Source organism: Callionymus lyra, chromosome 6 (genome assembly GCF_982586985.1).
Source record: "Callionymus lyra chromosome 6, fCalLyr1.hap1.1, whole genome shotgun sequence".
In the NCBI taxonomy this organism is placed as follows: domain Eukaryota; kingdom Metazoa; phylum Chordata; class Actinopteri; order Syngnathiformes; family Callionymidae; genus Callionymus; species Callionymus lyra.
Window position 1 is genome coordinate 31,636,425 of NC_141823.1, and position 27,505 is coordinate 31,663,929.

General features: G+C 38.3%; 1 protein-coding gene across 4 annotated transcripts in view; it reads left to right on the forward strand.

Annotated features, from left to right (window-relative positions):
* Positions 1-27,505, forward strand: part of vti1a (vesicle transport through interaction with t-SNAREs 1A) — a 117,893-nt gene that overhangs the window by 33,632 nt on the left and 56,756 nt on the right. For all 4 annotated transcript variants that reach the window (XM_087792786.1, XM_087792784.1, XM_087792785.1 and 1 more), the window contains one exon: positions 2,802-2,886. In XM_087792786.1, the coding sequence (XP_087648912.1) occupies positions 2,802-2,886 (85 nt within the window). The remainder of the gene's footprint in view (positions 1-2,801; positions 2,887-27,505) is intronic.

The following is a 27,505-nucleotide window of genomic DNA, read 5'->3' on the forward strand; positions in this document are numbered from 1 at the left end:
CCTTTTACACCTTTTGGATGAATGCAAACTTCAACCAAAGACACAATCTTGATTCAAGTTAACTTCCACATATTTCTTCAAATATTTGGTACAGACTGTTCCGGTGTTCCTGTCAGAATTGTTTCATGATGAGGCCTATCACAGTGGGGCATTATTAGTTTCTTAGCAGCTGAACTCTCACCCTTTCCTTCAGGTCCTGTCACCATCTAACTGGGGGCGCATTATTCTAATGATCACACACACATAGTCTGCCACCAATATGCCCCCTCCTCGCACCACCCACGTTCCCCATCTCCTCCCCCCAACCCCAAAAGACGACAGAACAGTGGAGAGAGAAAGGCAGAAATTCAGGAAGATAAAGCTTTGAAGTACCTTTTTTTTTTTAGCGCACAGTCTGCCGGCCTTCTCCCTAAGACGTGTCACCTTTGCCAAGAGGGAATAGCAAAATCACGGTTCGAATGGTAATGATAACATACTAATCACTGGAGCTCTTTGAAGAACCCCAGGAGTGTACTATTCTGTCAGTATCCCTGGCTGCCTAACGCTTCCAGGCACATTGAGGCACTGTAGCCATAGCTTGGGTGTTTCAACCTAACCATTGTCAATACACCATCTCAAAACATTATGAAACAAGGAGTTTTTTGGTAGGCTCCTGCTTTTATTCAGCACCACCATGAAGCCAAGTAAGCCTTCAACCACACCCTTTTACCAAATACCATGCTTGCATGATATCCAATCACCATACCATAATAGCCACACTATTTCAAGTAACTGGCACCCACACCTTCCACACATGCTTCTCTAAGCGTGTGCTGGAACTATTATCAAAAGCATTTCTTTCAATTTTAAATGACATCTGTCAGTAGAACGAAGAAAAAGGAAGCGTGGGAAATAAAGGAGTTCAGAGGGAGTTTTCTCCTTCTTGCTTTTCCCATTGCTCTTATTGTCAAACTTTGAAATGTGTGTCAACATCTATTTCTTCTCTACTCCCTGCTTTTCATTTCCGCTGAGTGATTAGCTGCTACATATTTTGACAGCCAAGCCAAAACTCGGAATTTCACTTCTCCCCCTGTCCCCTTCACTCTCTTGCGTTGGGCACAAACCCTTGTCGGAGAGGTGTCTGTCATTTACTAAGTTGTTTTTTTTTAAGTGTCAAAAGTATAGCATCCAATGAGATTTAAACCAAAGCAAGCTCGAAAGCCCATCAAAAGCAACTCAAAAGCGAATCACTCAAGTAAACATGCGAGCCTTGCACGTTTATGATCTATCTTCTGAAGGCAGTTTCAACGAAAACCACTTCTTCACCAGAATCAGCAGTGCACAATAAAAGGTCAAGTTTTTTCCACATATGAGAAACATTTTTTTGTGGATTCTCTCTTGCCTTTCTGAATGTTGAGCCAAAACTGGACCGGCAACAAGCCTTTAGAGGCAACATGCACTTGACCATCAGCTCTTTTGCTATGGTAAGCACCAGAGTTGGTGCAGCTGGTTAGGACAAGTAAAAGAACGCTTCAAGGCAAGGCCTGAATGTTACCCTTCCTTGTGCCGTTTGATCCAATTGACAAATTCAGGTTAAAGTTTTCCGTCTGTGCATAGCCTACATTGGCACGACTACACGTTTTCTCTCAGTTTGCAGTCTGATATTCTTCCAAACTATCCAAAACAATGACTATTAAGCTTGACAATATATCACCCAGTCATGAAAATATAACCTGACTCCCCTAGTTCATTAGACTTTTGGATAAACTAAATACGGATAAAATTGTAGTGCTGCTTTCGCTGCCTGTTCTAGCCACACTGAGACCACGACAGAGACTTTTGCTCTGCAAGTACTGTAAGCTAATAATGAAAGGAAACTGGAGATGCATCTGTGACGCTGACACAAGACTCCCCACTTAGTTTGTGGGTGACTTGTTTGGAACAGATTTAAGAGTGCATGTAGTTAGTTGACCTCAAAGCAAATTGTTGAGAAAATCACGTCTTATCACCTGGAAGAGTAAACGTTGACTTTCATTCATTCATTTTATTTCACTCGTTCCCTTAATGAGGCTGCAGGCTTCTGAGGCTGAGAGGAAACAGCATTTTACAAAGGAACCCCTCGGACACACAAGAAGAACATACAAACCAAACTTAAAACGTTGGCTTTCTTTAAAGTTGTATCTGTTGATGGTGTCGATATTGTAGAAAACAAATCTATATCATTTTAAAATATAGCATTTTAAACTGGACTTTATTCATTCTGTGCAACCACATTGAAGACAGAATTTACACAGGCTACAATAGCTCTGTGTAGACATGCCTGTGGTTTGGATCAATGTGATTATTTAGCCTCAACAGTATTATATTTTCTGGCATTGATGTTGAGAAAACTTTTTGTTTCTGTCCCAAATGTAGCTCCCAGTTTGAAGCCATCAGCACAGATTGTTAATTTTTAAAGAAAAACACAAGTTGCGTTTAAACAATCACATAATTGGCTCCACATCCCTATCCGAACTTTTCTTTTAAACAACGCGAAGAGGAGACAAACCTCAAAGTGTCTCTTGTATTTGTGTCCAAGATTAGGCGGCAGCCCCTATTACATAGTCTGCTTCAACATGAACATGCTTGATATTCCATCAGCATATAACACATTGTCATCTCTGAAGGTTATGCCAACCTGGCTGTATTATGTTGTCGCTGCTGTCTGTTAAGGTGTGACAGCGTAGTGTCGTCGCTTTGAAACCAGTCCCAGCCATCTCAATCAATTTTGTTTTTTTCTATTTGTTTCTCCGGCTTTATTTTCTTCCCTCCATTTGTTGCAGAGAGCGCATCTGTTGGACAACACAGAGAAGCTGGAAAGGTCATCACGGAGACTGGAAGCTGGCTACCAGATAGCAGTGGAGACCGGTATGTCTTCTGATTTTGGATTGGGTTTCGGGGGGAGCGGGACGGTGGCGACTGGTGGGGGGAGTTTAAGGTAGTAGTGAGGATGAGTGAGCAATGGGAAATTGTCTTGCTCATACGTGGGGTGGGTGAAATGTGTGTTTGTATACTTGGAAAAGGAGGTGGGGGTCAAAAAAAAGACTCCTTCCTTGACGCCTGATGACATTTTCTGGAGCACATCAAAGGTGAGCCTGGGAAGCAGAGAGGAGCTCAGACGACTCTGCAAGCTTCATGCTGCTCCCCAAGAAAATGCATGTGTGTTATTGTGTGCGCCATTGTATGGTGTGTGAGTTGGGTTGTGTCTCTCTTTTTTTCTGTTTAATACACAGCAAGGGGTCTGTAAAAATCAACATCAGTATGTACATTTTTTTAGGACATTATCATATTCTAAAAAATTCAAATGATCAAAGCATTTTTTTGAATCACACAAAATAAAAAAAACAAATGAATAAATAAATAAATAAATAATATAATTTGGACCTTCCGGTAGTTGTTACCAGTTGGCATATGTATCGTCCTGCCCTCCATTTTGACAGTCATCACATTATTGAAGCACAGTGTATTCCTCTGAGATGTATCAAAGCTCATTCTTGAAGCATCCTGCAGCTCTCTGGCTCCTGTTGTAGTTTTGAAAAAGTTTGTCAATTTACACTATAATGGAGGGGTTGGCTGGCGCTGGCGACAATGACAGATTTAATAATTCAAGTCAAGGAAGGTTCTTACACATGTTTGATGTTCTGTGTAACGGTAACAAATTCAAGAGAACAATCTGCTTCAGAATGTGTCTTCACATCTCCCAGATGTTATCTTTCCTTCGCTGCTGTGGCAAATTCTCCAAAGGCCAATATATTCAGTAGCTTTTTTTTTCTTTGCTATTTAATGTTGCATCGCATCACCTGCTTGGCCCAACAGAAGCGGGCCAAGGCTTCAGATTCTTTGGCACGTCCTGGTCCTGTCCCTTCTTCTGCTATATCCGCCTCAAGCTTTCGCTTTCCTCCATCAGCAGGCTCCAACCACTTCTCAGTCTCTATGTCTGGAAACAATATCTGTTCATCCCCTTTTTGTCCCACACACTTGTTCCATTCCACATCGTGGGTTGCATTTGTGGTTTCGGAAAAGAAGGTCCATATTGTCCTAAATCCATGACCTTATCTTTTGTTGTGCTGTTGATGGCAGCCATCCACTCAGTCTTAAACGGCAGGCTCTCCTGGAACTACTGACTAATATCCCTTTGCTGTATCTTTTTAATTGACTTCTCATGTTAGACCATAGTTCAGAACAAAAACATCAGCATCAGAAAAATGCTACTTAAACACCAGAAATGTATTTATTTGCTGACTTCAATTTTATTTATTACATTTTACAATGTACTGACATTCATTTTTGCAAATGGCATGAGCCTCAAATACAGCCTTCAATTGATGCAGTTACTGTTTTCAGTGTCAGTGAGGATGACCACATTAAATACCCTCAGAACAGCTCATTTGAAGAATATCGTAGTTTCAATGGCTATATGAAACGGTACAAAAATATTTTCTAATTGTTACATACTGACTGCTGCATGTTGGTAACATACCACATTTCTAATATGTTTAAATATTTTTTTTTTATGTTATTATGTTATCAACCTTATCGCCCCATTGTCAGTTTTAACCAGTTGTTTTGTCCTGGTGTAACACAAACCGATAATAATTGGAGCATCATAACAATACTTCAAGGATTTTTTTTAGATAATGCTGCACTTGAGCTGTATGGTTTAATCTTATATTCATACAAATGCTGCCTTGATGACGGTCCTTTCCTTTTCACTCCCTCAAATACATTGCGTTTAAACAAATACATCGGCTGTCTTTTGTCCTTGCATCTGGAAATGGCACATTTAAAGTCCCTTTCAATAGAAGTGCAACATTCAGCCTCATTAGTGCTAAGTGTTCCTGCGATCAAAAACTCTGAAGTCAGAATGTCTTTGCTACGTAAGCATCTAAATTATATTTTTAGTATAAGAATCATTAGTTTTGTGTGAATTGCAAAGTTGTATCACAAACGGAGCTGCAATTGACCACAGAAGAAAGTGGGACTAAAAGGTATTTTTATTTCAAAGAGAAATCTCGAACAAAGCGGCCGTGTTGCTTCTATCTTCCCGGCGTATATATGGATATATATCACTTAATGACCAGCAGGAGAAAAAAAGCCACAACGCTTCTAGGTCACAGAGTGGGGAAAAAGACAAATAAATAAATAAATGGCGCCTCATGCAGTGCAGTTCTTATTTTAACCATCCCGAGTGTCTCCAGTGTATTTAGTTAAAACAGACGCTTGTCAAAAGCAGTGAGAGCCTCAGAGGGATCCAGAGCAGCATCTTTGGACTCGCACAGCTATTTAACACACACACACCCGCAACACTTACTGTCCTCTGTTTGTCTCATAAATAAAATATAAAAGTTCATTAGTAAAGAGCCACCACTTAAACCCGCAGCAAAGCAACAAGCCGACATGGGGGTAAGCCTGGCTGAGACAGCCGTGGGAGGGGATGCTGTTAGCCAATTTACAGACATTTGAGTCAGGGGGACGCTGGGTCTCCAAATATTCAACGCGACTGAAGTAAAATCAAAGAACGGCCATATTTCACAGTATTATGGTGGGAATATTGTAAGGATTTAAGATTATTTGGTTAAGAAATAACTTGAATTGTAACTTAATGGTAGGGGACACTTTGTGGACATATTAGACAATCCAACAGAAAAATGACTGATGTGTTTTAATCATTAAATAAATACATTTTTATTACCATGACTTCAAGAAGTTCAGAGTCAGCAGTGCAAAGTATACTGCATGTTGGTTATTATTTGTGTTAAAATAAATGGATGAGTCCACCTCTAAATAAGCGAGTGTGATCCGCCTGAAAAAAAGGGTTCATTAGGTATTGATTTCAGTCTGATTCTGATAAGTAAAAGGGGTCAGGGCTTGTCTCTAGGGGCCGCCAGCCCGGCCCAAAGTTCACACTATAGCAGGTACAGAGCAGCACTGCAGGCCATCAACTTTATTAGGCTGGAGTTAAGCTGATTAGTCCATACCAGATGCCTGCGACTCAATCGTGATCCAGGGGACGTTGTGTTCTCTCGTCCTGCCCGCCACAATCTCCCTCTTCCTTTTTTGTATCGAATCATTGAAGCGATCAACAAAGCAGCAGCCGTGCTCGGGCTAAGCTTAGCGGGCTTGTTGTTGTCACCGAGGCGGGCGCATGAGGACCCTGTGATGATGTGACGGCTATATTAAAGCGTACACCAGTTTGTTTTCAAGCAGTTTGATATTTTTCAGGTTCTGTCGCTTTTTTTGAGGGTCCGGGACATTAAGGTGTCATCGGGAAATATGACGGAGTAGTAAATAATTAACTAAGGAATTTAGAATAAATTGATTTATTTCATTAAAGTCTTGCTGGGAGTCCACGGGTGCTGGAGTGGCCCAGTGACAGCACGCGTTTGTCCCGACGCTATCGCTATCGGCCCATCTTCATCTCTTTTTACTTTTCTCTCACTGTGATTTTTCTCTCTCTCTCGACCTCCTCTAAAGATTACTCTTGTGCTCGTATACTACTATTTATAATAGTAATACCTCTACTACTAGTTAGAATTATTATAATTACTGTCATCATTATTGACAATAGAAATGTATACATTTTTTCTTTTATTTATATATTTTCTACTATTCTTAATTTTTTATTCATACTTCTCTTATTGATATAAGATCAATAAAGTTTTACCTTACCTTACCTTAAGATAAGTTTGAATAACAAATGATATATGTATAATAAAATGTTATTTATATTTATGAATACAGCAATTATTCCATATATATATATATATATATATGGAATAATTGCTGTATTCATAAATATAAATAACATATATATATATATATATATATATATATATATATATATATATATGGAATAATTGCTGTATTCATAAATATAAATTTTAAAACATTTTTTTTCTTCAATCTCATCTTGTTCATGTTATGTTCGAGTTTTGTTTTAGTTTTTTTGACATTTTAACAAATTCTGTCATTTGAACTGAAGAAAAACAGTTATTTTACACTTGATTCTACATTTTAGATACATTCAACACTTTATTTACAGCAAACATATGTTAATATATTATTATATTAATGTTAAATATAGTATATTATTTTTATTTATTTTTCTATTTTTTTATTATTTGCTATTGTGAATTGAATTTTGAAAAGAAGAAAAACTATCAACAATTGTGTTCAGACTTTCTGAGTTTAAATTTTAAGATGCATTAAAACCTTAATTTGCTATCAAAATACAATTAATATATTACATAATGGAAAAGTTCATGTTAAGTACAGTTTGCACCAAAACAAGCCACTGTAGCATATGTGAACCTTCCATTTATTTCTTGTAGTTTCTTATTTTGATATTAGTGCATGATTGGTCGGCTCTCCTGTGTGTATGTGTGTGTGCAGAATGTATTCCCTCATTACTAAATCTGTGACTTCTTTTGTATTTTATTCTCTGTTATCCAATGAAGTTTGAATATTTAACAAATCTTTTTTTTTTTCCTCCGCTAAAGTGAAACTCCTTGAGGTATAGAATAATAGATGACTCTTTTCTTGGCTGATGCACATAGCATGTTGTATTGGGGTCAAACAGAATAGGAAGTTATTTGATAATGGTTTGATTAACTTTGCTGACGACTTAAATATTTCACTACTTTCCTGCCAAGAAAGGGCCTTGTTTTAAAAAAAAAAAATAGATGCTGTAAAGGGAACTTGTGTTTTTATGATTACCCGGCACAGAAAATTAAGTTTGAAACTACATTAAAAAAAAAAGAAGAAACAAACGGAGAAAAATAAAACATCTGCTTTAGGACACATCATCATGCCCTCAGAAAGTCTAACCGTGGGTGAGCTGTTTATCAGTAAACCCCTGGTGGATGAAAGACGTAGCAATAATGATTTTTTTTCTCTCCTAATCGGACCTTGTCAGCAAGGCGTCTTATCGTGGAGAGGAAAATGACACCGATCCTATCGAAGAGCCTGGAGTCCGAGTCGGCGGCATTCAGCGTCCCCCCTCCTACCCGCAATCATGGCTGGCCATGGCCCAGCCATATCTAGTGCCGCCACAAACGGCAGGCGACGCTTTTTTCATGTGGACTTCAAAAACGTTGCGAGTCATTAAAATTGCACCCGCGTTCTGCGGCGGGGATCAGCCGCTCCAGAGCGAAAATGGGATGTGGGAAGAGGAGACTCGCTAAATGTGTTAATTCCATCCTCACATGTTTACAGCTTAATTTTAATCTGTTTGAGGAAGGAGGTGGTGTGGGGGCACGCCGATTGGAATGGGGGACGAGAGGGGCAATGAGAAAACCTCGCATTGCAACAAATCGCCATTATCTTTGACACCTTAGGACTCAGCTGTTCCAGGGATTTAGGGGGTCCACTGGCAAGAGTGTATATCGTGGCGCATGAAAACACTGTTTACGCTTGAACTGCGGTAGCTAAGGTGCAATCGCCACTTACAAAAGACCCGATGCACACAATAGCCAGCCAACATACGGACCCTCAATGGAAGAGCTGAACCAACAGACTGCAGTGTGTCTGTGTGGCTCCCCAGCAAGAGAGTGTGTGTGTGCGTTCGTGTCGGCCCGCATTGACAGGTGTCACAAAAACACAAATCACAACATTAACTCAAGTGGAGCGGTGCTGTTGAGTGTTTGCCCCAAAATGAATGAACCCTTCGATGCGTTTTGTGACGTGAAGGATTCCTGTCCGCCGCCCAAGACGCTGTCCTGCAATTGTGTGGTACACGGCGTTTGCTAGCAATAACATCGTTCTGGAAAATTAAAATAATTGGACCTTTAGTTGGTTATAAGCCCCAACAAGTCTCTGGAAATAATAAGGCTCTTGAAGCTAATGATCTAACTTGTGAGCTCATCTAGAGCTGTGGCCCAGTCAAACATACACAGGGAAACAGAAACATTTCTTGTTTTAGGAACTATATACAGCAGGTAATGAATATTACTCACAGCAAACCATATAGTTTGACTATGTTCACAATACAAACATTTTTAATATTAATGTCAAAAATCGGATTTCAAGCACTTTCTTCTGTAGATTTATTTTTATACTTTGTCACTAAGTGTTAAAGTCAAACTGTTTTTTTTGTTTATTTGCTGTCCAGTAAATGTAGACCAGATTCTTAAACATTGCAATTTACCTTTGCTATTTCCACTAAATTTCACATGAATAACAACATTTAACATGTTTTTTCTGTCTTGTAAGAAATGTCAATTTTTTTCTTATTATTACCTTCCTCTGAAAAATGGAAAGTGCAGATAATTTAATATACTTCTTAGTTTTAATATCTATTTTAGTTTATTTAAGAAGTCCTAAAATACATATATGCAGCTTTGTTTTTTTCCGCTGACGCAAAATTTGCTATTGCCATTTAAGAATATATATATATATATATATATTTATATTATGATTGATTATAATTTTATAATTATTGTTGTAATTATTTGTGCATTTTCATTATTCTTCTTATTAATTAGATGTTAACATGTTACAATTACTCTGTAGCTTCATGTTGTAATGTTGTAATACATTAGAATCCTCTCATGTTAAATACACAAAGTAGGTAAATAGCTAGAAGTTAAATTACAATTGTTATTTTAACCTACTGAGCTGTTTTCTGTATTTGTAGAATTATATATTTTATCCAACCAGTTTCAATGATTGAATTAATATTAACTAAGTTATACCAATTACGTTAAAATGTATACAATTAAAAAATCTCAATTTATTAAATTTTGGTATTAATATAAATGTCAAAGTTATCATTTTAAAATAATTTCTCTAATCTGTTCAGATTCATATTGTGTTTCCTAAATTCCCACTAAATGAATGCGTGAAATAGGTCTTCGTTCGTCCGATTACTTTTCTATTGTTGGACAAATAGAGGAATGTCCTATTTATAGATTAAATTAAAATATAAAAACGTCTTTCTTGCTTTTGAAATAAAAAATAAAGCGGTGACCTCTGGCTGACTCGGGGAGCGCCGTGGGAGGGCGGGGAGGTTTCTGAGAGAAAAGAATCAGCAGAAAGAGCGACAGAAAAACACAACTAAGACAACAACTGTGAAGAGCTGCACAGGGTTCAAGAAAAACACTTTCAGAAGGGAAACGGAAGACAAAAGCAAGGAGCCACAGCCCCCCATGGACGCTCTAAAGAGCCACAGCATCGGAGCTGCTGAAATATTAAAATAGCAAAGGGAGAAGAGCAAAAAATTGATAATTGTATGTGAATTGAGCCACGTTGTCAAACTAGGACAGGGAACTGAATTGTGTTTGGAAATTGCTAAATCTTTTATTAGTTTCACCAGATCAAAAATAATAATCACAGGGTAATACATTTCCCCCAAATTTCTGAAACTCCTTTTATAACATTAATGGTAATGTGTGTGTGTGTGTGTGTGTGTGTGTGTGTGTGTGTGTGTGTGTGTGTGTGTGTGTGTGTGTGTGTGTGTGTGTGTGTGTGTGTGTGTGTGTGTGTGTGTGTGTGTGTGTGTGTGTGTGTGTGTGTGTGTGTGTGTGTGTAATTGTAATATTAGAAACTTTATATCCATAAATATTACAATTATAGTAATTACTTATTATTTAATATAATTATTTTGCTGAATGTTTTCTCTAATATTTTAAATGATAATCAATTCGGTTTTAAATCAAATTGATCGGATCAACATTAATGTAGGTAATAATTTGGAAACAAACATTGAATAATCTGAACACACTTTTTGAATTTATGTATAAATGTGAAACATCAACATGTAAGTATCAGAAATATATTGTTCAAAATGCATGAATAAGAAAAGATATTGTTGACACATTTTCTAAACGGCTCATTTAAAAACCTAAATGGCAATGAAATGTATTATGATTTGTAAATGGTTTATAATGAATGACATGTAAACCTGTATGTCTCTTATTCACATTAACAACCTTTATCTATATGAATGCAACAATATTGCAGTGAAGTGGTTAGCCTTGAATTCAATTCAGAAAATACACTTGCACAAAACACTACATTGAAATGTAATCTTAATATGTATATTAGCAAAGTATATTTGTCCGAACTGTAGCAGCTATTGATCAATGATTTGACTCTTTTATATTTACCCGATGAAACTGAAAATTGTATTAACTTGTCGTCAGCCATACCAAAATTAAGAAATTGTTTTATATTAAGAATTAAATAAAAGGTATTTTCTAAGAGCCACAATTTGACTTTGATAAAGAAATACTTTGTTGGATCAGGAACCTTCCCGGTTTATTTTTCTTTTTTATATTTGTGACTGGGGTGGCAGGTCATTGTGCCAGTCTTTTTATTATTGTAGCTCATGTTTCTACAACAATTGTCCTTTTTACTTGTGCATCTACCTATAGTGTGCATATTCTGATTACTAAGCATAATTAAGTTAGGATTGTGTTTGTAATTATGATAAAAATGGATTTATTTATGTGGATAATAGTGGCCACTCAGCGTCGCTTATGATCGTCCCTCAAACTTCAAAACACGTCATTAAAATGCACAAACATACTGAAGCACATTAGCTTGTCCCGTCTGTCGAACGCTCCGCTTTTACCCACTAGTAGCCCCAAGGAGCCCCTTTACTCTCTCACCCCCCACTCCCTGTCAAAGCAGCTTCCTCCTCCGCCGTCCTGTGACCGTCAGACGGAGTGTCCGCCTGTTTACCACACCCAGGGAGCATGAAACAGATCCGAGGCGGAGTGTCGGCTGTTTGGTCCATCTGCCTGTTAGTGGGTCGGTTAAAGCGTTTGTCCTGTGGGACAGTGGCTTTAAATGCATTGTGCTGATAATATCATGTCAATAATGGACCTAACTGACTTTAATCATGGCCACAGATATAGTGTTTATGAGAGAAGGATTAAAGTAGTGTATTAAAATCAAATCTACTATTTCTCTCCGCACTTGTTCCAGAAACCATGGTGGTGGGAATGCTCATCATCATTTTAAAATGGTCTCATCCCCTGTTAAATAACGTAACCTTGACAGGATAAACAGTTTGACTTCTATCTAAAAGGACCTTGGAGATGTTGGGATGCGGTCGGTCGCTGCTCTTTTCAAGCCACACCACCGCTAAGTAGCCTGTCTGCATTCTTTCTTTTGGTAGGTAGGCTGCGCCCTTGAGCTGCACGCTCAGTGAGGCGGCGCTTGTGGAGGCTCTGCAAGAAGGTGCTAAAAGGAGGCCCCGTTGCATGCAACACCGAGCTCAAACAATCCCAGGGACTGGTGTCTGTGAGCCAAAGAGTTCCTTAAATGCACACAGACAGCATGAGCTTATTTATTTACCTTTTTTGTACTTTCAGTCGGGAGGATCCACCACAGTTAATACGTGGTAGTAATACCTGCGTGTTTGATTGCCCCTCACTTTTAAGATAAACTGTGGTTCAGAACAACAAAGTGATCCACACCACTGCGCTGTAATCACTTCAGCTCCCGACACGAACCGCCACGTAGAAAAGACTTCCCTAAGTGGTGGACAAAGTCCCGGCGCTCACATCAGTCGGACTCACTGCGTGATATATGTCGCAACGATCCTGAAGGGCTGATATATGCACAGCTCTGCACCGGCAAGTCTTTCCTGAGTACATCTCTGATCTTGGGTTACTCAATCATCAATCAGGGCCAACTGCAGAGTACTGTACTGTCGCCCATCTTTTAAAGTGCACTTGTGAGGGACTGGCTAAGGTGGCCTGGGGGACCCTCTCCCTGGACCTTCCCAGGTTTGATACATGAGTGTTAGGACTACACACAGAATGCAGGACTACAAATAGACTTCTTAATGTTTTGTTAACAAACCTAAACCTATGTCGAGTTATTTGCTTAGAAGAAGAAAAAAGTTTTGAACCAAAACACCTTTTTTCACTCAAACCAATAATACATAATGGAGTACTTTTAAAAATGGGTTTGATAAGTAAATGAGTAAGTACACTGAAATGGATTAGAATCAGATGTAAATATTGTCATATTATTTACCATTACAATTATATAAAGTCTGCAAATCCTGCACCTTGACTAGATTAAGAAGCACAGAAAACAATTATTCTATTAGAGTTCAAATGAAATAATTTATTATTATTATTATTATTATTAAAGTACTCCAAGACAATATTTAGGACGTTCAAAATGCTTAAATACATAATATTGACCGCTCGATATAATTAAAGAAAGAGACACATTTAAGGAAACATGATGTACTGAGTCAGAAGGACATTTTTATATTGCAATTATTTAAAAAGTTAGCACAATATTCATGATGTTGAATTTGTATTTTCTCTGGTTGGCATAAGAAGGGATGGTGGATGTATTCACAGGGCCTTATGTGGCCCCCAGGCCAGACAATGGCATTGTATATTCATCAGAGTTTGCCTTAGTTTGCAGATTTTCCATTTAAAATAAGTAAGACCCAGTAATTGAGAGACATTTATGGACATTCATTCAGAAATGCTAGACGCTAATACGGGCAGAGCATAAGCACATTTACCCCAAAATTTATCGGCTACATCTATTGTGTTATCCAGAATGGACATTTAGAGTCACATTGCAGTGATGTGGTTGCATAATAAATTCTCAGTTTGCTTGAAGTCAGGTATTGTGCCGTTTTAATGAGCTGTTTAGACTCGTGGCTGCTGCATTTGGTTTCTAACAAGCGGCTCACTGAATAATTGTTATTGCCTCTAAAAGGCCACATGTATGGAATTCATGCTAATTCCCAGCAAAAAAAATGCATGCAGATGTCTCTGAATAATTGTAACCCAGATGTCCTTCTTTCATGTGCACACACACATGCGCTTTCTTAAAGAGGAGATGATGATTAAGGTCTCATGCATATAGGTTCTTTATGAGTTGCAATGCAGTTTTGCAAACACTCTGCTCCCTCTCGTGTGACAGGTTCACCCAGCTCTCCAGGGGAGGCCTTCACTCCCAATTTAGACACAAGCATTGTCAAGTGACAGCCCTGGTGCTGGCACCCTACCTTTACAATCAGACTACAGTTAACTTAACAAGTCTGGATGTGTGTGCTCCCTCTTTGATGTAATTGATTTGAGCGTACACCTCACCAAGATGTTGAATCTCCTCACCAGATCTGTCAAGATCATCTTCAGAGGGATGCAGGTCACATTTTCAAAACCCCTGGAAAACTCTTGAACTTTTTATATTAACAATATTTTGCATAATCTCAGGTGTGCCGTTTGTCTAGATCCCCCCCTTTGAAGTTGTCGTCCCCAGTTGAAACATAAACTCACTTTTACAACATGATCGACCATATCATCCTAAAGGCCACAGTTGTTGACAGTTTAACTGCGAATAGCACTTAATTATCAAATTTAAAATACTAATCCTTGTATTGTATTTCATAGTTCAAAAGTTTGTTTTAATTGTATGTTAAAAAAACAACTGATAACTTATGAATCAATAGTAAAGATGACAAGGAAAATTCAAATTATTCAAAATTACCAGGAAGAAATTCACTATTTACTGTTCGATTCTTATTTTAAATACATTTTTCTACCAAATAATATGTATCTTTCTCTCTCTGAATACTGTCAATTCAACTACATTGCAAACAGTTGTTTTGTAGTTTAAAGGTTATGGCTATTTTCTTTTTTTTTTCACTTTGTATTTGTATTTGGTTTTTATTTGTTTTTTATTGAGGCGTCACAATATATTTGTTTATACATACACACTTTTATATGCACACTTATGTGATTGATTGAATGATTGACACATATATGTAATAATGTAAATACAACATATTCTGTTGTGTTCATTTGGAATTTTTCACTGGCATCTCATGCAACATTTCATGAATTGAGTTAATGTTTGAGAGCATATGTTTGCCCACATGTTGTTTGGTGGTTGATGAAGGAAACGAGACAAGCCGGTTCAGAAAGAAAGATTGCTTTATGCAGGCAATTGCAAAAGTATTCATACCCCTTGAATCTCTCCACAGTTTGTGTCTCAAAAAATACATTTGAATTGAATTTCATGTGAAAGATCAGCAGAGAGTGACATACCATTTGGAGCAACAAGAACATTATACATGGTTCTATTTAGTTTTTTACACGTGTGTTAAGAGAGTATCAGCCAAAATGAAAGGAAAGATATAGAAGACGGTGGTGAGACCAGTGATGCTGTATGGTCTAGAGACAGTGGCACTGAGGAAAAGGCAGGAAGCAGAGCTGGATGCAGCAGAGATGAAGATGTTGAGGTTCTCTTTGGGAGTGACGGAGATGGATAGGATCAGGAATGAGTCTATCAGAGGAACATGTTGGATGCTTTAGAGATAAGGTCAGAGAGGCCAGAATGAGACGGTTTGGTCACAAAGGAGGGATAGTGAGTTTATTGGTAGAAGGATGCTGGGGTTGAAACTGCCAGGCAGGAGGTCTAGAAGAAGACCAAAGAGAAGGTTTATGGACGTAGTGATATAGGACATGAAGTTGGTTAGTGTGAGAGGGATACAGAGAACAGGGTTAGATGGAGGAGGTTGAATCGCTGTAGCGACCCCTGAAGGGAGCAGCCGAAAGGAAAAGAAGAAGAAAACGCGTCGCTACCAGCTTATCTAGACACTGACCTTTTTGTCCATTTGTTGTTGTTTTTTCATTTCCAAAACCACTAAAGCTCAGTCAGATTAAATGGGGAGCATTTGTGAACAGCAGTTTTCAGGTCTACAAGCAGATTCCGAATTGGGTGTAGTTCCGGACCTGACTTGCTGTACCAAATCATAAATGGGTTTTGTTTTCATTTTCCTTAGTGTCCCTCATGCTTTGGGTCGTTGTCCAGCTAAAAGGTGGACTGCAATAGGTTTTCTTCCAAGATTGCCCTGTATTTGGCTCAATCCATCTTTTCCCAACTCTGACCTGCCCTGTCTGTGCCAAAGAAAAGCAGCCCTAGATCCTGACGTTGCCACCACCTTCACAGTGGGTATGGTGTGTTCAGAGCATTAGTTTTTCGCTGCACATAGCGTTAGCATTTAGGCCAAAACGTTCCACTTTGGTTGTGCAGTGATTACTAATAGTTTTCCTGAGGACAGATTCCCCCACTTCATCTGCAAATCTTCGCAGTTCATTCAGAGCCATCATTGGCCTCTTGGCTTTCTTTAATCCGTGCTCTCCATGGACTGGTGTGTTGAGTTTTTCTCCACAATAGTCTCTTAACATCGTCTCTTAACCCTGAGGCTGTCACAGAGCAAATGTATTTAGACTAGGATGACAGTATTAGTCACAAGTGGACTCTGTTTAAGTAGGTAGGGCAACTTTAAATCATAAATAAATAATAATTATGAGACAACTCCTGTGTTCTTTACAGACATTTGGTAGGCAGGACTAAGGTGAGAATTAGATGTCAGCCAGGTGCTTTAACGTTGTTATTCGTCACGGTAGAACATTTTTAAATAATGGTTTTACCCCTATTATATTTTCCAAAAATAGTCGCTCTGAAATGTAGGAAAAAAGTTTTTAGCCACATATTACCACAATGGAGTTTTCAAACTTTCTGGCTCGCATCAAGCTTTGTCATTTGCAAGAGTAGAGCTTTTTATTGAACTACAAAGGAATGACTCCTAATTTGCGAATGATAAACCGCTCTCTGTCTGCATTCCTTTGGATGACTCCCTTGCTCTAAGTCACAGTAAATATGAAGTTGGAAAATAATGTACACTTGGTTTTAGACTTTGCTACTTTTGTTCAGACTTGGCTGAACATTACCTCTTTTGGAATTTCTTCATGGAAGGTTAATTTTGTAACATGTACCTTTCCTCAAAATATCGACATTATTTTATATTTACTGTTTTTTTGGTAGCTTATTAGGAAACGGCATCACAAGGCAACAGTGCTCACAGCTCTATGACAATAAAACCTCAATGAATAAGGATTAAACCAATTCAAGTTTATACTGTTGATACTGTATTGGCAAGAATCTGGCGATACAATACGTATCACGATACATGTGTTAATATAAATAATACAAAATATTAACAAAAATGTGAACTTACATTAACAATAAATAATGAAGTGCATTAATAGTCTCAAACAACCCTGGAGCAACATTCAATATCCAGCATCTCTCAGTGATTAATTATTTTAACTTTAAACTCTGTTTTAAAGTCAAAATGAGTCCAAAATCAGCTTTAAAAGCTGCTGTTTAATCTATATTTAACCTTTGAAATAACATTTTATGTTCCTAAACTTGTCCAATGTATTTTTTTGTCATCATTGATCGTCCTGAAGTTTGTTAAATTTGCAGAGGGTCCGGTGAGGTCACACACACACGGAACGCTGTCAGCCTTTATTCAACCAATTTTAAACTCTCTATTTATTGGATCGAGGCAGATTTACAATGATGAAGTCAACATTAACACTAACAAGAACGTTTGTTATTGTTGACTTTCATGCGTCGTGTGAAACTTTCTCTCGTCTCTACGGAACAGCAAAGTTAACTGCTTGGTTTTGTTTTGTCTTTGTTTCTAGGATCTGCTCATATTCTTTGTTGTGATGCGTCTCTAGATGTTTAATAAAGTTAAACATGACGTCTTCATGTTCGCTTGCGCTTCGCCGACGCATGACGTCAGCACAAAAATATATATTTTTAAATATCTATACAGCTCCATTGAATATGTATACAGTATCATGAATAAAAATATTGCGATATATCGTTATATCGATATTTTCTTACACCCCTAGTTAATACTATTACCTTGGTTGACATTACTCTGCAACTGTCGTCTTTATGCAATATGCAAGTCTGCTTCCGTGCTTGCACTGACGTTGGGTTGAGTGTTAAGGGCAAGCATCTTGAGCCACCTGGATTTATTTGGGCCAACAAGAAGGACCCAGGCCTGTCTGGACCCTTGTTTTTGTCCACAGTGGGACCTCTGTGCTGCGAACAGAAGGTGCCCCCTCTCAACTCGCACCTGAGCTCCTCCCAGACCGGGACCCACCTCTCTCTCTGCAGCCATACCGGGCCTTCGCTCACTCTCACTTACTCCTCTTTCCATCCTCTAGACAATTCTCCCTGGCCACAGACTGGCCTACTTTTACCTCTCACACTCCGGGTACTTTGATGTTGAATATGTTGGCCCTCTTCAGAAATGACGTGTTGTGTACAGGCATGCTGCCTTCACGTAGAACTCAATCTGTTTGTGAATATACATTTCACAAACACGATACTTGATTCCTTGCAAAGGAGTTGCTCTAAATCAAACCAGTACTGTGCCAACAATCGTGCAGAAAGTATCCCATTATATTTCACAACATATTATCAAAAAATATATTAAAATGACTGATTTAAAATAATATAGTTTAAAGTTATGTCATTTTTAATATAATTCATATTTTGATTAAATTGTTTTGTAACATAGTTCTTGTTGTTGAATATGACTTTTCTTGATTTATTTAATAATTTTTTTTTCGTGATGTTTTTAATTTATTTAAACCTTGAATATTTCTGTGTCCAATATTGCCTTTATTTTACTCATAATGCTTATTATTACTCTTTTAAAACTTGCTGATTAGACAGATTCATGCATTGTCAATGGAAACAAGCAGTTCAGCTTCTACAGTCAAGGTAAAGAAAGTAATCCTAATAATATTATATTATACATAATATAATATAATATATTCTATACCGTCCTTACTCTTATTTGGAGAGTTAAGAATTAAATATTATCATTAGGTGTTCATTTTGGATGTGACCAAAGTCAGACCCGAATGCGATAGCATGCATAGATAAAAAAAAGAGAAAAATGGCACTAGTAAATGGTTACTTGCAACTCACTTTCCTACGATGTAAGTTAAGGTAAGGGATCAATAAAGTTTTATCTTACCTTACCTTACCTTACATCACTCTCTCTTCCTTTTTCCTTAAAAACTTTTAATAAATTGCTCACTTTTTCTTCTACCGATATCGCTCACAACTTCCTCCACTTCACTTCACTGTACTTGGGCTTGTTACATGTGTGGTTCTGTTCATGAGGTTATATGTTGTCTGGCACGTACAACAGTCAAACTTCACAATCATCGACACTTATCTTTTATGTTATTGATAATGGCATATGCAACATTTCATAGGGTTTTTTTAATTTATTTATTTTTAACAGAAAATTGATACGCATAAATTATTATTTCTAATGATATCCTGGTCCAATCATGCTTTCAAGCAGTCTCTGGCTCACAGAGCTGGAGTCATGATAAACTTTGCTGTTCATTTCCCCCTGAATGTCTTCTTTTAACCTATGATGCTTCCCCACCAGAGTCTAACACCGAGTCTAGTCTGGTGGCATCTGCCTCAAGAGTTAACATGGTTTAAAGTTTACTTTCACTCAAACACGGTTAATAGTTTAGCTTTATGATCAGAGAACTACCTATATTGAGCTAATAGAGGTCATTGTTATGTGTTAAATAATGCTGGGCTGGACTTTTTTTTCCTCTCTACAAAAATTCTGTGATGGTCAAATCTTTAAGATTGTAATTAGTAGATATCTTTGAGTCGGGATGGTCCGGGGCAGGAGGACACACAGCTGGAATTAATGAGAGGAACAACAGAAGTGAGACGAGGGCCGTCCATTTCATAGTCCTGATGGAGGTTAGACTTTCAGTGACAAGTGGACCAGAGTAATCAAAATGTGTTAATAATCCCTTCAAAGGGTCTGGCGGTACATCAGTGAGAAGCCTGAGTGAGCGTCAGTCCTGATTCTGTGGGAGCCCTCCCCCACACTTATCACCATCACATTCTCTTTTCACCCGTTTGTGCGGCTTCTTCTTTTGATAATGTTAGCTGTTTTAATTGACTGTGTCTGGATACAGACTGTAGTCATTGTCAAATTTCCCTTTGCAGCGCAGAGTCACCTCATGTGCCATGATTTGTTTTGGGCCTATTCCCCAGGTAATTGCAAATATACATTCAAGATCGTTGTTCTTTTAGAAATGTTGACATACCAATTAAAAAACGTCAGAATCAATACATTTTATAGATGATGCACATTTTTAAACAATCAAGAAACTTAAAAGGTATGACTTGATTGTTGAAAACTTAATGATGATTCGGAGTTTGAGAACCAGAACTAATGGTGGTAAGTTATTAAATTACGAGATATAGCACTATTTAACAGAGATATTACTCTGTTGTTTTGAAAACTCTCTTTTGCAAATGCAGTGTTGAACATTGTAAAAGTTTTGGTTCATTCAAGTTAATGATGTGTATCAATGAACTATATTCATAATCAACTCTTTTACCAACGTTTTTTTAACCAATCTCTAAAGCACTCACTTGGACACATCCTTGATTTTGTTTCTGGAGTCACTGGGTTTTTTGGGTCTCGCAACAGACGCCCTCTTCCAGGAGACCTGAAGGAGGCTGATCAGACTCCAGCCTGTGTCAAAGTAGCGTTGTAACACGCTCACCCCTCTCACCCCGTCAGCCAGAACCATCTGGACGCTTTCACTGCAACCCCAGCTATGTTGTTCATGACCGTCTTCCGCTTGGCTTAAGACTAGTGTGCAGTGAGCCCTGTTCATGGAATGGGTGATGAATCCCTGACTTAAATGGCTTGCATCTGGTCCTCCAAACTTTTCGGCGACTTTCTTCCACCAGCTCCTGGTATTCCTCTCTCTCTCTCTTTACTGTGCCTCCATCCGATCTTCCAAATATTCCAAGGGAACTCACAGTTCCAGCATGACCCACTGAATTTTACCCTCAGATATCATGTGGGTGTCTCAACTGGCCTTTATCACTTCATTGATTTGCTCAGCAATAGGATATGTTCTATGTCCCTGTTTTGGAACAAGGGCGGCATACAAGTGTTTCTAATTTGCCTGAGGGGCACAGGTTAGATAATCTTTGGTTGTTGATGTTGTCGGTGCATTGCTTGGGCCTACTTGATCTCTGCTGGGTCTGTGGCTATGTGGCTTTGAGATGCTTTTTAATAGCATCCTTGAGCAGGAAAGACAACCAGTCCGCCTTTGGCCAAGGAGCTGCCCTCTTCCAGGCTCTGTCTTTCCGCCTCCTCTTGTGGAACTCAGCCCTCCGCAGGGTCAACAGTTGTTTGCTTAGAATTGCTCTCAGCTCTGCTAGACCAGCTCTCTCTTCTTCCCCTACTGTCATATACTGCCTCCTCAGCAGCTCTTTCTTGAAGCACTGGATCTTCTCTGCTCCGTGGCAAAGGTCATATGCCAATGGTGCAGGCTGGGGTTGCATCGTTTCTGAATCCCTCCGATGCTCACTTGAAGGGTGGTCATAGTTTCAGCCAATGATTTACATCCCTCTAGCTGTCACTTCCAAAATCTGGTCCAAATCTTGGACGCTTTTCTCTTTAAGGACTGGAGTCACCCGATTGTTGGTAGGACTGAGGAAACACGGCTACTCTAGTTGTTACAGAAGCAGATGCTGTCTTTGTGGGTCCTCTAGGTTGTTGAGAGCTTTTTGAGGGAGTCTCTTTTGAGTTCTAGGCTTCAGTGATACAGGGAGACTCGAATCACTGTGGTTTTTCCTGGCATAGCGCCTTCTGCGTCTGACCAAAAGTAACTTCTGTGTTTTGTATTATCATTAAATAATTTCCATATAACGGATTGTGTTACTGTCACTTGAAAGCTTCAAGTATGATTTATACATTTACTTTAAATTCTAACGGCAAACAACAAAACAAAGGCAACACGTCTTTTTATCAGGAATGAACATAGAGTTTATTTTATAATAAATGTACATAATATACTGTTCCTTTGATTAAACCATAAATTCATCCAAATAATGTTCTCTATTTGTTATGAATTTTCACCAGAACATACCAAGACACTTCTGTTCAAGCAATCGTAAGAGTTTGTCCATTTTTGTATTTCGTGCCTGGTTTGTTATTATTTAACTAGCTAACTTTAATGAAATGCTACATGACTGTAATTTCCTGCCCGGTTGGAATTGTCTACCAGATACAATATTGCATTGTCTAACTTGTCTCATATGATTATAATGTCCCCACCCCAAATCAGTAGTGGGTATGTAAATTATCATATGTATGACTCATCTCTCTTAAGTAAAAACATATCAGCTGAATATGTAAATACACCACAGTACTCGTAACAACAGTATAGTGAAGGTGTTGAGTGAGTGAAGAGTTGCAGTTCAATCCTGCATGCTCATAAAACACTGTGGAAATAAAGGGTCAAAGTGATTCCAAGCTACTGTTTGCTGCTTTAACTTTGACTCTTACTGTTCCAAGGTATGCATTGGGGAAAAGAGTTTGCTGTGTCACACGTGGATATCCAAGCTGTGTTCACCCTGGCCCCTGTACAGTCAAGCATGAACACTAACTTGTTCAGAAAACTAGGACTTCATTTTCTTTCTTGTAGCTGTGAGAAGTATTTATTTGTATACCACTATAAACTTGCCTGTAGTCTCAAAAAGAAAACAAAATTCTGCTTAAGGTGAGGTTTTAAATGACAAATGAGTATAGCTTGTTTTGTAGTCTACTCTGAAGTGCTGTGTCAAGATCAGTTAAATGCATTTTAAAAACACATGGGTTGCAGGTTGGGTATCAGCGATCCAGAATGACTTAAGGAGCAGTTTTTACCGCCCCTCAAGAGAGTCTGTGACTGGTTTCGGTCAGCAGAAAAGTTTATAAGAGAACCAAAGCTTAAAATAACTTTTTCAACTAGGGTTGCATTTTATATGTGCACAAATGTGTGTTTATCAAGTTCTATAATGCACCATACATTGTAATAGTTTTCCTCTCGTTGAGCTCAGCCATTCAATGTTTATGCAGCTTTATGATATAATGTGTATGGAACATGTGTAAATTAATATATCCAAGGGATGGCTACTGTAGCTGCGAGCACTACAGGACTCATTGACTTTCTAATGATCAGTGGTCAGGCCTCTGGCCCACTCCTGGTACCAAGGGTGTTAGCTTAGCCACTGCCGCTAGCCCCTGGCCACTGCCGTACACCACTATCGACTCACACCCAGCCCCCTCTCTCTCTGGCCTGCTGGCAATGTGTCAAAACCTATTAGCACAGAGTTTGGCAACTATAGAGAGGGATCATTTTAGGTTTCTATTCCTTGGTCTCCTTGTTGCTTCTCTCCGGCTGTGTACTCTCTCTCCCCTTCTTATTCTTACCCTCTCAGTCTCCTCATCCTCCTCCGCCCTGCTACCATGTAGAGAAGCACAGAGAAAAAGGGAGTAACCTTTGACTGGAGTTGTTCCAGTAGTCCTATGTATGGTTGGGTATTGATCTGCATTGGCTTTAGGAACTATAGAGAACCAAGTCAGTAAGTTGCTGCTCCTTTCAAGTCCCACACATCGTTTTTTTTTTTTCTGGGGAAAGACAAGAAAGTTTCAGATGCATGTTGACCTCTTTGGGTCCCGTAAGCTATGGAGATTTGTGCTGAACAGGAGTGTGGGGTGTGGGGTGTTGCAACATGTATATATGTAAGAAATGAGTTCATAAATCTATGATCTTCTATCATGCTAATTTTCCGTGCATGTGTGTGTTTGCGTGTGTGGATTATTTCTTGGTGTGAAGAGAGAAAACATGTGTTTTTGTTCTCTTGTTGTATTATGTATAATGGTAGTCTGCACTTCTTGTCGGCGATGACCTCCTGACACACATGCTTGTTACTTTCAAGATATTGACCGGCATTGGCCACTCTAAGTATTTTAGCAAGAGAAACTTTGTGGGTTTTTTTTGTTTTTCTTTCGTTCTTGAAAATAAACCATGAATTCAGATGAATTTTACACACTAGCACATCTCAGTGAGACACCAGTCGTATAACCCATGAGTTATTTTTCTGATAAGCTCCTTCTCCCCAGAGAAAAGTGCCTGTCAAAGACTTTGTCCAAACAACGGGAATCTGTGGAGAAAAAAAAACAAAAAACAATACAAATACTTTTCCATCACTGTTCATCAATCCGTCTTGCTGTGAATCCATTACTTATTTATGGAACTTTGGGCTGCGTTATTTGGATAATGCGGTGAATGACAAAGAGAGAGGTGTGTGAAAACAACAAAATGACAACCACACCAAAACCACCCGAGGGCACATGCCAACACATCCCATCAGTGTCATCCTTCCTCGCTTTGCCCCTGTGGGCTTACTGCTCAGCAGGTAGCCACACACACATATGCACCACAAATACAACAGTAAAACAAAAGAAAAAATGCTCTGATAACTTGGATATGGTTTTCTAGCAAAGATGTTTATTGCAATATTGTATAATTCTACCGATAAATTGTACTCAAATTGGTCTTAAAACCATCATCCACGTGCACAAAAACACACACAAACATATACACACCACGCCCTCAGGCCCTGGAGAAGGAAAGAATGGCATCAGTGGCCTGATTGATGGATCTTGTCCTCATTGTGATCTTTACTTGTCAGACAAGCATCACACAAAGCCAAAACACAGTTAAAAACACAACGCACATGTCAGTGTGATAGGACCTTGTGTTTGACATCCCATCCATCCTCGGTTAGGATGCTCAACCATCAACTCACACTGGTAATTGTAAAGTTCTGCATGGCAGTGTGATCTCACTAGAGACCGAGCCAGTACATTAGCTGACAGAGCATTATTTTCAGTCCCTTCAGTGTATTGATGGCAAATAATAATACATTTCAATTATGTATTCCCTTGAAATATTTGTGATAATTGTTGCTCATGTAAGAAGGTGCTTTTGTGCTAATCAAAATATTTTGTATAACAACCAAAACCATTATGACTATTATGATAGTAGGATTTCAGTGGTCGATGCCAGTCCCTCTGAATTATGATTTGTACTGCTTTATTGATATCTTTTAAAAAGTATCACTGTCCTTCAACATCTTTTAGCACATCATTTAAATCTCATTGGATTCACAATTAATATGCATTCATACTCGTGCTTTTAAAGATAAAAACGTACTTACTTACTAGATTTTCTGTTAAGCCCTCAATCTAAACAAGCAAGCGTACAGAGCCAGGTGAATGACTTTGCAGCTTTTCTTGTAGCAAATTTGAAAGGAAACAACCATCCCACATAAAAAAAAGTGATTATCAAAAATGTGAAGGTGAATCAGAATTGAAAAAAAACATGCAAATAAAATAAACCACAATTAATATTTGAAATCATGCACTTTTCCTTTACTTTGACAGTTTCTTCCTTCACAGAGTCAGAACCCATTCATATCTTATGATGTCTTCAGAATTGGTTGATCTTCCACCCGTCATGAAATAAATTTGCTACATTTCGATAGTGTCTTGAACTAGTTAACCTTCAAGAGAAAAGGGTTGGGCTACAACTTCCTCATCTTAAATCTTACTACATGTAGTTCAGCGAGCATCACTGTACTTCCTTTTACTTGGGTTCATTGATAGCAATGCTAAGTTCAAACAAAACTTTAACTTTTCTAATAAGAAAAATAACAAACTCTACTGGTGTTTATAATGTGAACTGTATGCATTTTATTCTAGGTGTTCCTTATAATTGATCCTTTTATCTTTATATGTAGGAGTACTCAGACTTCAACGATAGTGTAAAATTACATGTGGCGTCGCAGCTCAAATCTGACTAAAATGGGGTCAAGGTCAGAACTTTCTGCGATGGCGCTGAAGCCATTGCCGTGTAGACATTGAACCTGAAATGTCTCCAGTAAGAATGTTTCACGTTTGCTCTATACATCTCTCAGACACACGTCAGTGTCAGAAGTTCACAGCAGAAGATACTCATGTATGTAGCGTGATATTTCCCTGCAGGAGAGGCTGAGAACATAAAAGCTGATTTAAATGTTTGCTTCAGTGTGATATATCCATTTGATGGATAAATCCACTGGATTAAATCCATTCATGCCTAAAGGCGTACAAAAATCAAACGATACAATCGCTCATGATTTTATATCTTAAAAGTCTCTTGAATAATTGCAGACATGTATTAGAATGTAACTTTACAAATAACCTTTACTAATGTGTTTACTAATAAGTGTCTCGAAGTGTAAGGCTGGCCAATAATACAAGTATTTAGAGAAAATCAAATCAATTTTGGGCTTTAAAATGGTTGTTATCGCTTGATTATATGTTCTGGGTATGTACCCAGAAAACATTAAACTCAAAACTAAAGCAACCTGCTGGACTTCTTCATGAGAGTTATCACTCTTTGTTGGAAAGTTATGGATGTCCTGACATATTAAGCGTGTAGAAAATGGTATTGGTCACGAAAAGATCTTTAACATTGCCAACTTTGAAATGCACATTTCTGTCATGCTGGGTTAAGTCATCTTTCTAAACCCATGTTGATACAAAAAAATAAACAATGTGCTACAAATCACCAATTTCTAACATCACACCTTATTTTTAATGGACTTTTCAAGTCATTATTGTTTAGATACAAAACATTGAAAGGTAAATTTGAGGACCTAGCTGGTTGTAGAGTATGAAATTGAGAGAGGTAACAGAGAGTTTCACGCATCACATTTAATTTAAACCTCTGAGAATGATGTAATTCCATATACTTGCCACAATTTGTTGGTACATTTCTAACCTTCTGCACAAAATCAACCAACCAAAACGTACGGATTACATGGCTTCTGAAAAAGGTACTGTCCAACAAAAAAAGTTAACTTAATCAACATTCTACTGCATTGTTCTCCTTCTTCAACCCTCCTACCAATTTAACTTCCTAGAGTCCAAACCCAGAATGAGAGCGAGCCCACCTTTTGTTTACTACTCTCAAAGATGAGTCACAGGTCACGCCTGCTAAGGGCTTGTGACAGAGGTGATGTCTAAATTAATCATTCATGCGCTCACACATGAGCTACAGTAGCACGTCTGAAATATTAATGACAGTTGCAGAATAAATTTGATTCTTTTTTTCCCCACTATCTGATTATAATCCACAAGCTTGCTCACACACATGTTTATTTATGCCCCTGAGATGAGGAAGGGGGTCACTATCAGGAGTTTGGCCACACATAGACACACTCTCAATTCTTGTAAAGCCCTTATTGTTTTGGAATATGTACATAATTTTCACATGTGGATGGTGAATAGGTTATGCATTATATATTATATTCTTGTACTATCTGGAGATGATGTACTGTGTGAATGCTTTGCTGCTAGCAACCTGGGGACTTTGTTATTTTGATTAGATGAGCCCGCCGCCGTCTTTTTTAGGATTCTTTTTTTTTTGAAAACCAGGACCTCTGTGGAAACGAGGTTCCACAGATGTTGTGTCTTTCACATTGAAATAATACTCACCGTCCAGGTGGTTAGACTTGACTTGGATGGTTCTCCGAGAGCAATGTCAGGAAAGGAAACATAAATCTTTTTATTTGTTCAGAGGGTATAGTGACTTCAGTTCTTACTCGTAAAATAAAAAATGTAATTTTATTCATCCTATCGTGGGGAAATTTAGGGAATTTCTCGAATTTCCTGTAATCCGATATAATATTGTGACTGTTAAATGCATTTATCCAAGGTATCGTTAAATTGTTTAACTGTGATTTTACCGTG